General features: G+C 46.9%; 1 protein-coding gene and 2 pseudogenes across 1 annotated transcript in view; 2 read left to right on the forward strand and 1 right to left on the reverse strand.

Annotated features, from left to right (window-relative positions):
* Positions 1 to 12,671, reverse strand: part of HMCN2 (hemicentin 2) — a 491,624-nt gene that overhangs the window by 431,268 nt on the left and 47,685 nt on the right. The window contains exon 4 of the mRNA XM_063936681.1: positions 10,947 to 11,069. Within this exon, the coding sequence (XP_063792751.1) occupies positions 10,947 to 11,069 (123 nt within the window). The remainder of the gene's footprint in view (positions 1 to 10,946; positions 11,070 to 12,671) is intronic.
* Positions 1,116 to 1,233, forward strand: LOC134952555 (5S ribosomal RNA; annotated as a pseudogene).
* LOC134951104 (5S ribosomal RNA) lies at positions 1,383 to 1,500 on the forward strand (annotated as a pseudogene).

Genomic DNA, 12,671 nt, shown 5'->3' on the forward strand with positions numbered 1-12,671 from the left:
TATCCATCATCCCTGTGCTAATCCCATTGGTCAACCCAGTACTCATATACTGGTCACAGGAGAGCAACAGAGAGAGGCTCTCGTGACCAAGCCCACCCAGGTGAAACGTACGTCGAGAGAGACGTCCTTCGGTGACGTCATCGCGGCAACGCCCAGTCCGTAAGCGGGCGGCCGCGTCCTTCACTGTCAGCGGGTGAACGCCGGGGGATCCCTGGAGAACACTGGCCGCACACATTGCGGCCGCGGTAATATACTCTAGATCACCCAGGACTTGATTCATTTCTCCCCCCCTCCAAACAACCTGCTCCCTGCAGTAAAATTGTATAGCAATAGGAGCAGTACAAATAGAACTTATAAGATTGTTTATATTCTACATCTTATTACTTCCCCGCCTATGCCTCTATGGATATCATTTATAGCCCTGCCATTTACTTTTTACATTAATGTATTTTTTCTATTTTTATGGTCTTCATGAATAGCAACATTTAAGTGCAAAATACTTTCTATTATTCTGTATTGTTATGTCAGTCCTCAAGAGGATGCAATTATGTATCTATTTGTGAGCCAGCCCTGAGCTCTAAAACCTATATATTCTTCATTTATTTACTGATTTTTGTTTCCATGGAGCAAGCAATATTGCACATTTTGTGTTTAAAAATTCTCTGTGAGCCAGCCTTGAGCTCATAAATTGTATTGTGGGCTTCTCCCATTCAGCAAACAACCCTGCACTTGGAGCAAGCAATATTACACATTTTGTGTTTAAAAATTCTCTGTGAGCCAGCCTTGAGCTCATAAATTGTATTGTGGGCTTCTCCCATTCAGCAAACAACCCTGCACTTGGAGCAAGCAATATTGCACATTTTGTGTTTAAAAATTCTCTGTGAGCCAGCCTTGAGCTCATAAATTGTATTGTGGGTTTCTCCCATTTAGCAAACAACCCTGCACTCGCAGAACATAACATATTAGTCTATTACTTTGCATCTATTTTATTTCTGTTAACCACATTTTTTTCTGTTTAACACTCTTTTCTGGAAATACCATTTCATACCATTTTCGTGCTGATTTATGTAAAACACAGTAAGGAGAGTGTGACCCTCTGTTCCCCCTTATTAGCGGCCCATGGCCATACTACCCTGAATACGCCCGATCTTGTCCGATCTCGGAAGCTAAGCAGGTATGGCCTGGTCAGTATTTGGAAGGGGAACCTCCTGAGAATACCAGGTACAGTGGGCCATTTTTAAGGGAGAAACCTGCATCCTATAAACCCCTATACACACTCTCTAATCTGGAAAAACTATCTCAGACCATCATGGTATTGATTCATTAGAGTACAGAAAATAGAAGTGTCTCTCCCTCTCTTTTTCCATTTCTTTTTGATAACGGCCCACTGCCGTACTACCCTGAATACGCCCGATTTTATCTGATCTCGGAAGCTAAACAGGCATGGCCTGGCCAGTACTAGGACGGGAAACCTCCTGAGAATACCAGGTGCAGTGGGCCCCGTGTTACCTACCCCACCACATTAAACCCCCCCCCCTCCTCTTCCACCAAGGGAAGCTCGATCACATTCCTTGCTCCACCCTTCTCGCATTCCCCTTGAGATCTACCTTGACCTAACTCAGAATATTGCCCATACTGCTTCTATCAGTGATATCCTTAATCCAGGCTAGTACAGTGATTTTCTGGATACCCTGTATCTCAATGAGACCATTTGGTATCCCTCACTACTCCACTGATATTTTCATCATCTTTATCATCTTGTACCTCATTTGCTAAAAAGGTTAAACAAGATTTTTACACACACGAGTCCCAATTTTCTGTCCAAAATTTCTTTTTATTCAAGGATTAAAATAAAGGTTATGTCTTAATATCTTTCACTATACATATTATCCTTATCTTTTCAAATGAGTGCTCCCAAACAAGGGTTTTTTGTCTTTTCCTCTTGACTCCTCCGTTTCTCCAGCCACTCCCGCGTTTTTCCCAGAAACGGCAGCGTTTTTTCAAACACTCCCATAAAACGGCCAGTTTCCGCCCAGAAACACCCACTTCCTGTCAATCACACTCCGATCTCCAGAACGAAGAAAAAACCTTGTAATGCCGTGAGTAAAATACCAATCTTCATAACAAATTTACTTGGCGCAGTCGCAGTGCGAACATTGCGCATGCGCAATTAGCGGAAAATCGCTGCAATGCGAAGAAAATTACCGAGCGAACAACTCGGAATGACCACCATGGTTTTGCCCAACTGCTAAAATATTTCCTGCTGCGATCAACTTGGAATTACCCCCAATATCAACAATTCTCTGTTCTAGAAGCTTTAATAAATTTACCCCTCAGAATCAGCCACATACTGTAGGCTGGAGTGATCCTTTCAGTCAAAGGCCTAACTAGAGCTTTGCATCCCCATAGTAAATGTGGCTGAAGAGAGTGAATATTAATGCAAGATTTTCAATACTTGCAAAGCACCACAGACAAAGGAATGCGGAGGGTAACTAAGGACACGGTGCTACAAACCTTATTCATTAAGGTGTAATTACTGCTAGTGAAAGACAAAACATCATTTATAACTTCGTTTTTGTGATAAAATATGTTGGGGTTTATCCAAATATAAACTATTTAATAGAGTCATTTTCTTTAGTAAAGTTACGTCAAGTATTTTTCTTTTTCTTTCTTTTTTTTTTAAATCAAAATCAAAAATTCCCTTCTTGGCCTTTACACAGTACATGTGGAATGTTCTCTCAGCCCTTGGAAGGTAATTCTCTGTATAAATAAACACTGCAATTAAGATAAATCAATCAACATGTGAAATGTAACAATTTAACAATGTCTATCAATTAGGAAAGGTTCAGTGTGTCACCCCACCACCATTCTTCCTTCTGATGAGATTAAACGAATTGGCAAAAGATGCCAAATGAATTGAAACTAAAATAAGAGAAAAAGAAAAGCCACAAATACTGTGGTTAGTTAGTACATTACAGGGGTTTTAAGGGGGTCATTCCGACCTGATCGCACGCTGCCGTTTTTCACAGCGCAGCGATCAGGTCACTACTGCACATGCATATGCACCACAATGCACAAGCGCGTCATACGGGTACAAAGCGGATCGTTGGTGGGCGATGGATTTAACGAAGAATCCATTCGCACAGCCGATCGCAAGAAAATTGACAGGAAGAAGGCGTTTATGGGGGTCAACTGACCGTTTTCAGGGAGTGGTTGGAAAAACGCAGGCGTGTCCAAGCGTTTGCAGGGCGGGTGTCTGACGTCAATTCCGGGACCGGACAGGCTGAAGTGATTGCAAGGGCTGAGTAAGTTCTGGGCAATTCAGAAACTGCACAAACTGTTTTTGTACCACCCAGCTGCACATGCGATCACACACTTACAAAGCTAAAATACACTCCCCGGTGGGCGGCGAATATGTGTTTGCACTGCTGCAAAAAGAAGCTAGCGAGCGATCAACTCGGAATGACCGCCAAAGTCGGAAGCTGAGGAAATGTGCAAATTTGGGGGTAGATTTACTAAATCTTCAAAGGAGTCTATTCAATTACTGTCGGAAAAATGTTAGTGTTGACCACAGCGACTGACCAATCAGGTTCTATCATTTTCTAGGATGCAATAGAGAAACGGTTGCTAAAATCTGATTGGTTGCTATGGGCAACGCCTCCGCTTTTCATTTTTAGAAGCTTTAATATATCTACCACTTGGCCTGGCAATTTTGTCTCCTTTTACTTTGTCTTATTATTGTCCACTGGGTATCCAGACGGGGATCCGGATTGAAAGTCGACAGTAACTAGGTCGACAATGTCTAGGTCGACCACTATTGGTCGACAGTAACTAGGTCGACAGGGTGTCTAGGTCGACAGGGTCTTTAGGTCGATATGTTCTAGGTCGACAGGTCGAAAGGTCGACATGAGTTTTTCACAATTTTTTTTTTTTTTTAACCTTTTCATACTTAACGATCCACGTGGACTACGATTGGAACGGTAATCTGTGCCGAGCGAAGCGAAGGCACCATGCCCGAAGCATGGCGAGCGAAGCGAGCCATGCGAGGGGACGCGGTGCACTAATTGGGGTTCCCGGTCACTCTACGAAGAAAACAACACCAAAATAACATTTAAAAACTCATGTCGACCTTTTGACCTGCCGACCTAGAACATGTCGACCTAAAGACCCTGTCGGCCTACACACCCTGTCGACCTAGTTACTGTCGACCAATAGTGGTTGACCTAGACATTGTCGACCTAGTTACTGTCGACTTTCAATACCACACCCATCCAGACGGTAGGTCTACAATTTATTAGCCGACAATCAATAAGTCGACCCCATGCAGTCAACACTCATTAGGTTGACAGGTACAAAAGGTCAACGTGACAATAAGGGGTGTTTTTAGAGAGGAGGGGACCCGCGTGCAGCCCCCGTTGCAGACTCCGTCCTCTTCGGCAGCAAGTAGACTGGCATCCGGGAACATGGCACCCGCGCTTTGTTTCAGGGACATCTCCAGTGCGCATTGCACAAATAACTCGGAAATGGCGGGACTCTAGAGGGGTAAGTATAATATACAGTATAGGTGTAGGGTGTGCAGTGTGGGCCCTTCTGGACCCAGTGGCCCGCTTGCACCACACACACTGCACCCATTATAGATATGCCTATGGTGACAATGGTCGACACACAGATGGTGACGGTCGATATGTTTATTGGGGTTTTCACACATTTTCTCAACATTTGCTTGATTTACTATCTGCGTGGACATCTATTGGGAATAGCAACCTGTGATAAGAGGAACAAGCCACCATGCCCTAAGCAAGCCCGTGTGGGGATATGTTTGAACTGATGGTGGTCGCATAATCTGAAATAGACAAGATTTGGCCAAAAAAACGTGTTGACCATTTGTGTGTCGACCATTGTCCTCTTGAGCTTTTCCACTGTTGACCTTTGTACCAGTCACATTAATGCATGTAGACCATTTGGTGTGGACTGATTGACTGGCGACCAATACATTGTTGATCCATTGATCCACACCCTGGCCATCGTCCGCAGTCAAAACAAAGGTTTAGCTATGTACAGTATATAGCCTATTCAGGATTAGGGAACAGTGTATTAGTGCAATTAATACAAACAACTGAATAGATCTTACATTTCTCTGACGTCCTAGTGGATGCTGGGAACTCCGTAAGGACCATGGGGAATAGCGGCTCCGCAGGAGACTGGGCACAACTAAAGAAAGCTTTAGGTCACCTGGTGTGCACTGGCTCCTCCCACTATGACCCTCCTCCAAGCCTCAGTTAGATTTTGTGCCCGGCCGAGGTTGGATGCACACTAGGGGCTCTCCTGAGCTTCTAGAAAGAAAGTATAGAATTAGGTTTTTTATTTTCAGTGAGACCTGCTGGCAACAGGCTCACTGCAGCGAGGGACTAAGGGGAGAAGAAGCGAACCTGCCTGCTTGCAGCCAGCTTGGGCTTCTTAGGCTACTGGACACCATTAGCTCCAGAGGGATCGACCGCAGGCCCAGCCTTGGTGTTCGGTCCCGGAGCCGCGCCGCCGTCCCCCTTACAGAGCCAGAAGCAAGAAGAGGTCCGGAAAATCGGCGGCAGAAGACATTAGTCTTCACAGGTAGCGCACAGCACTGCAGCTGTGCGCCATTGCTCCTCATACACACTTCACACTCCGGTCACTGAGGGTGCAGGGCGCTTGGGGGGGACGCCCTGAGCAGCAATAAAAACACCTTGGCTGGCAAAAATACCACAATATATAGCCCCAGAGGCTATATATGTGGTAAATACCCCTGCCAGAATCCAGAAAAAAGCGGGAGAAAAGTCCGCGAAAAAGGGGCGGAGCTATCTCCCTCAGACACACTGGCGCCATTTTCTCTTCACAGTGCAGCTGGAAGAAAGCTCCCCAGGCTCTCCCCTGTAGTTTTCAGGCTCAAAGGGTTAAAAAGAGAGGGGGGGCACTAAATTTAGGCGCAATATTATATATACAAGCAGCTATTGGGGAAATTTCACTCAGTTATAGTGTTAATCCCCACATTATATAGCGCTCTGGTGTGTGCTGGCATACTCTCTCTCTGTCTCCCCAAAGGGCTTTGTGGGGTCCTGTCCTCAGTCAGAGCATTCCCTGTGTGTGTGCGGTGTGTCGGTACGGCTGTGTCGACATGTTTAATGAGGAGGCTTATATGGTGACGGAGCAGATGCCGATAAATGTGATGTCGCCCCCTGTGGGGCCGACACCAGAGTGGATGGTTACGTGAAAGGTATAAACCGACAGTGTCAACTCCTTACATAAAAGGGTGGATGACGTAACAGCTGTGGGACAGCCGGCTTCTCAGTCCGCGCCTGCCCAGGCGTCTCAAAGGCCATCAGGGGCTCAAAAACGTCCGCTCACTCAGATGGCAGACACAGATGTCGACACGGAGTCTGACTCCAGTGTCGACAAGGTTGAGACATATACACAATCCACTAGGAACATCCGTGACTTGATCCCGGCAATAAAAAAAAAAAAAAGTGTTACACATTTCTGACATTAACCCTCTAAAAATGGGTTTTTATGTTGGGGAGAAAAAGCAGGCAGTGTTTTGTTCCCCCATCAGATGAATGAATGAAGTGTGTGAAAAGCGTGGGTTCCCCCCGATAAGAAACTGGTAATTTCTAAAAAGTTACTGATGGCGTACCCTTTCCCGCCAGAGGATAAGTTACGCTGGGAGATATCCCCTAGGGTGGATAAGGCGCTCACACGGTTGTCAAAAAAGGTGGCACTGCCGTTTTAGGAACGGCCACTTTGAAGGTACCTGTTGATAAAAAGCAGGAGGCTATCCTGAAGTCTGTATTTACACACTCAGGTACTAGACTGAGACCTGCAGATCGTGCTGCTGCAGCGTGGTCGGTGACCCTGTCAAACATAAGAACATATTAAAGACGTCGTCTTATATATGAGGGATGCACAGAGGGATATTTTGCCGGCTGGCATCCAAAATGAATGTAATGTCCATTCTGTCAGGAGGGTATTAGAGACCTGTCACTGGACAGGTGATGCTGACTTTAAAAGGCGCATAGAGATTCTGCCTTATAAGGGTGACGAATTATTTGGGGATGGTCTCTGGGACCTCGTATCCACAGCAACAGCTGGGAAGAAATATTTTTACCTCAGGTTTCCTCACAGACTAAGAAAGCACTGTATTATCAGGTACAATCCTTTCGGCTTCAGAAAAGCAAGCGGGTCAAAGGCGCTTCCTTTCTGTACAGAGACATGGGAAGAGGGAAAAAGCTGCACCAGTCAGCCTGTTCCCAGAATCAAAATTCTTCCCTCGCTTCCTCTGAGTCCACAGCATGACGCGGGGGCTCCACAGGTGTAGCCAGGTACGGTGGGGGGCCGTCTCAAAAATTTCAGCGATCAGTGGGCTCGCTCACAGGTGGATCCCTGTTTCATTCAAGTAGTATTTCAGGGGTACAAGCTGGAATTCGAGATGTCTCCCCCCCGCCGTTTCCTCAAATATGCCTTGCCGACAACTCCCTCAGGCAGGGAGGCTGCGCTAGAGGCAATTAATAAGCTGTATTCCCAGCAGGTAATACTCAAGGTGCCCCTACTTCAACAAGGATGGGGTTACTATTCCACACGGTTTGGGGTACCGAAACCGCATGGTTCGGTGTGACCCATTTTATATTTAAAATCCTTGAACACATACATAAAAAAATTCAAGTTCAAGATGGAATCGCTCAGGGCGGTTATTGCAAGCCTGGACGAGGGGGATTACATGGGATCCCGGGACATCAAGGATGCTTACCTGCATGTCCCCATTTACCATCCTCGCCAGGAGTACCTCAGATTTGTGGTACAGGATTACCATTCCCAAGTCCAGACACTGCCGTTTGGACTGTACATGGCACCGAGGGTGTTTACCAAGGTAATGGCCGAAATGATGATACTCCTTCGAAAAAAGGGAGTTTTAATTATCCCGTACTTGGACAATCTCCTTATAAGGGCAAGGTCCAAGGAGCAGTTGCTAGTCGGGGTAGCACTATTTTGGAAAGTGCTACAACAGCACGGTTGGCTTCTAAACAGTCCAAAGTCACAGCTGGTTCCTACGACACGTTTACTGTTCCTGGGGATGGTTCTGGACACAGAACAGAAATAAGTGTTTCTCCCGGAGGAGAAAGCCAAGGAGCTGTCATCTCTAGTCAGAGACCTCCTGAAGCCAAAACAGGTATCGGTGCATCATTGCACGCGAGTCCTGGGAAAAATGGTAGCTTCCTACGAAGCAATCCCATTCGGTAGGTTCCATGCAAGAACTTTTCAGTGGGACCTGTTGGACAAGTGGTCCGGATCACATCTTCAGATGCATCGGCTGATAACTCTGTCTTCAAGGACCAGGGTATCTCTACTGTGGTGGCTGCAGAGTGCCCATCTTCAAGAGGGCCGCAGGTTCGGCATACAGGACTAGGTCCTAGTGACCATGGATGCCAGCCTTTGAGGCTGGGGGGCAGTCACACAGGGAAGAAACTTCCAGGGACTTTGGTCAAGTCAGGTGACTTCCCTACACATAAATATTCTGGAACTGAGGGCCATTTACAATGCCCTGAGTCAGGCAAGGCCTCTGCTTCAAAACCAGCCGGTACTGATCCAATCAGACAACATCACGGCAGTCGCCCATGTAAACCAACGGGGCGGCACAAGAAGCAGGATGGCGGTGGCAGAAACCACAAGGATTCTCCGATGGGCGGAAAATCATGTGTTAACACTGTCAGCAGTGTTCATTCCCGGAGTGGACGACTGGGAAGAAGATCTTCTCAGCAGACACGACCTCCACCCGGGAGAGTGAGGATTTCATCCAGAAGTCTTCCAAAGGATTGTACACCATTGGGAAAGGCCACAGGTGGACATGATGGCGTCCCGCCTCAACAAAAAGCTATAAAAGACATTGCGCCAGGTCAAGGGACCATCAGGCGATAGCTGTGGACGCTCTGGAAACACCGTGGGTGTACCAGTCGGTTTATGTGTTCCCCCCTCTGCCTCTCATACAAAAGGTACTGAGAATAATAGGAAGGCGAGGAGTAAGAACGATACTCGTGGTTCCGGATTGGCCAAGAAGAGCTTGGTACCCAGAACTTCAAGAAATTATATCAGAGGACCCATGGCCTCTGCCGCTCAGACAGGACCTGCGGCAGCAGGGGCCCTGTCTGTTCCAAGACTTACCGCGGCTACGTTTTGACGGCATGGCGGTTGAACGCCGGATCCTAAAGGAAAAGGGCATTCCGGAGGAAGTCATTCCTACGCTGATTCAAGCCAGGAAAGATGTAACTGCAAAACATTATCACCGCATATGGCGAAAATATGTTGCTTGGTGTGAGGCCAAAAAAGGCCCCAACAGAGGAATTTCAACTAGGTCGATTTCTGCATTTCCTACAAGCAGGAGTGTCTATGGGCCTAAAATTAGGCTCCATTAAGGTACAGATCTCGGCTCTGTCGATTTTCTTCCAAAAAGAACTTGCTTCAGTACCTGAAGTTCAGACATTGTAAAAGGAGTGCTGCATATTCAGCCCCCGGTTGTGCCTCCAGTGGCACCTTGGGTTCTCAACGTGGTGTTGAGTTTCTTAAAATCACATTGGTGTGAGCCACTAAAAACCGTGGATCTAAAATATCTCACGCGGAAAGTGGTCATGTTATTGGCCTTGGCTTCGGCCAGGCGTGTATCAGTATTGGTGGTTTTGTCATATAAAAGTCCTTATCTGATTTTCCATATGGATAGGGCAGAATTGAGGACTCGTCCCCAGTTTCTCCCTAAGGTGGTATCAGCTTTTCACTTGAACCAACCTATTGTAGTGCCTGCGGCTACTAGGGACTTGGAGGATTCCAGGTTACTGGACGTAGTCAGGGCCTTGAAAAATTATGTTTCCAGGACGGCTAGAGTCAGGAGAACTGACTCGCTGTTTATCCTGTATGCACCCAGCAAACTGGGTGCTCCTGCTTCTAAGCAGACTATTGCTCGCTGGATTTGTAGCACAATTCAGCTGGCGCATTCTGCGGCTGGACTACCGCAGCCAAAATCTGTAAAAGCCCATTCCACAAGGAAGGTGGGCTCATCTTGGGCAGCTGCCCGAGGGGTCTCGGCTTTCCAACTTTGCCGAGCTGCAACTTGGTCAGGGGCAAACACGTTTGCTAAATTCTACAAAATTGATACCCTGGCTGAGGAGGACCTGGAGTTCTCTCATTCGGTGCTGCAGAGTCATCCGCACTCTCCCGCCCGTTTGGGAGCTTTGGTATAATCCCCGTGGTCCTTACGGAGTTCCCAGCATCCACTAGGACGTCAGAGAAAATAAGATTTTACTCACCGGTAAATCTATTTCTCGTAGTCCGTAGTGGATGCTGGGCGCCCATCCCAAGTGCGTATTGTCTGCAATACTTGTATATAGTTATTGCCTAACTAAAGGGTTATTGTTGAGCCATCTGTTGAGAGGCTCAGTTATATTCATACTGTTAACTGGGTATTGTATCACGAGTTATACAGTGTGATTGGTGTGGCTGGTATGAGTCTTACCCGGGATTCAAAATCCTTCCTTATTATGTCAGCTCGTCCGGGCACAGTATCCTAACTGAGGCTTGGAGGAGGGTCATAGTGGGAGGAGCCAGTGCACACCAGGTGACATAAAGCTTTCTTTAGTTGTGCCCAGTCTCCTGCGGAGCCGCTATTCCCCATGGTCCTTACGGAGTTCCCAGCATCCACTACGGACTACGAGAAATAGATTTACCGGTGAGTAAAATCTTATTTATACCATCATATGAACAGACGTTTAAAAAGGGAGGTCATATGTTCTGTATACCAAACACTGGAGTCCATTTCCAATTATCTTTTTCGCACTAATACACAGGTACCCTATAGAAAGTTTAAGCTTAAGACATCAGTTACTGTATATACAGAGTGCCTACCAACAGTTCCTAACACTGAGGCGCTCACTCACCTCATTGACCTGCTGCTTGTCCAAATGGAAAATCTGCCCGGAACTGGTGGCTGCAATCTCTTCGTACACGCGATAACCTGGGTGACTCCGGTCCCCACAGTCTCCTGTCAGCACGAAGACAACCTGCAAGACAGAGCAGTATTAGATGAGTGTGGCCCAATCAGGTAAATGTGTTGAGGAATACAAAGGACCTTTGCTGAATGACCATCTACCAGCTTATTTATGTTGCAGTCTATTTACTTATTAGCATGTTTACAGTTCGGACACAGTTGTGTATGCAGGTTCCTAAGAAGTCAATGTTTTTTTTTCAGGGTAATGACGAAGCCCATGGTGATGGAGCCCAGAGCAGTTGCAACAGCCAGGGCCGGATTAAGGCTAACATGGGCCTGGGGCTAAAAATGTTCAAGGGCCTATTAAGAGAAGCAGAGGAGCTGCTGTGACCAGTTATGTGTGGGTGCGGGCAGTGATATGTGGGTGTGGCTAGAGCGGTGTGGGTGTGTCCACTGCAATATAAAACTAAAAATTGCATAATTTTAAGGGAAATAGAAATACAATTGTAATGCTTATGATTTATGGCCGACCGTGTGGCCAGCCGGGGCTGGTTATCATTATGCTATCATGATGATGAGCCTATTTTTATGTGGAAGCCTGTCGCTGTAACTCCATCTGCCTCATAGATTGAGGCGAGATGTATTAAACCTTCCTAAAGAGAACATGTGGAGAAATTGCCCAGGGCAACCAATCAGCTTCTTGCTATCATTTTATACAATGTACTAGAAAAAATATAGATAGACGCTGATTGGTTCACAAGCAGGTCCCTATCCCCACACATGCTTTTCCTTATCTTACTTATCTTCTACTCCATGGGCCTAATTCAGACCTGATCATAGCCGTGCGGCTACGATCAGCCACCCTGACATGCGGGAGGACGCCCAGCGCAGGACTAGTCTGCCCCGCATGTCTGGCCCTCCCCCTGCTGCACCGGTACAAAAGTATCGCACGGCGGCGATGCTTTTGTGCCTGAAGAGCAGCTCCCTACCAGCGCAGCTCCTGCGCACTGGCAGGGAGCTACCCGTCGCTCTCCGGGTTGCAGCGGCTGCGTGTGACATCACGCAGCCACTGCGGCCCGCCACTCCACGCTGTTCGGGCACGCCTGCATTGCCCCGGCTGCGTCCCCAAAATGGCAGCCCAACACCGCCGGCCCACCCCCTCCCACCCAGCGAATGCCTCTGCCAGTCAATCAGGCAGAAGCGATTGCTGGGCAGAGATGACGATCGCATCTCTGGCATGCTGTGCCGGTGCATGCGCAATTCAGACCTGAGGTTTGAATTGGGTCTTATGACTTATGGCCATAACTATGCGAAGAACCTCGCTCAAAATGCTAAATTTTATTGCAATGATTATTATTAATAAATTGGTAATGTTTGAATTAAAGATGAGCGGGTTCGGATTTACTTGGTTCTTAACGCCAGAATTATCGCAAGTTCTTTTTTTCTGGATTTTTCTTATTGGCTAACCAAAACACGTGACGTCCGTGAGCCTATAAGAAGATTCGGGTAAATCCGAGTAAAACCTAACCCGCTCATCTCTAGTTGGAATTGTGCACCTGCAACCTTTTTCTTTGTATGCAGGTTTGAATTAGGTCTCATACTCCTTACGTTACAACGGCAACTGCCACCCTGATGCTAATTTCAGTGTCATGTCCCCTGAGTCAGCAATGTTTAT

Source organism: Pseudophryne corroboree, chromosome 8 (assembly GCF_028390025.1).
Source record: "Pseudophryne corroboree isolate aPseCor3 chromosome 8, aPseCor3.hap2, whole genome shotgun sequence".
Taxonomy (NCBI): domain Eukaryota; kingdom Metazoa; phylum Chordata; class Amphibia; order Anura; family Myobatrachidae; genus Pseudophryne; species Pseudophryne corroboree.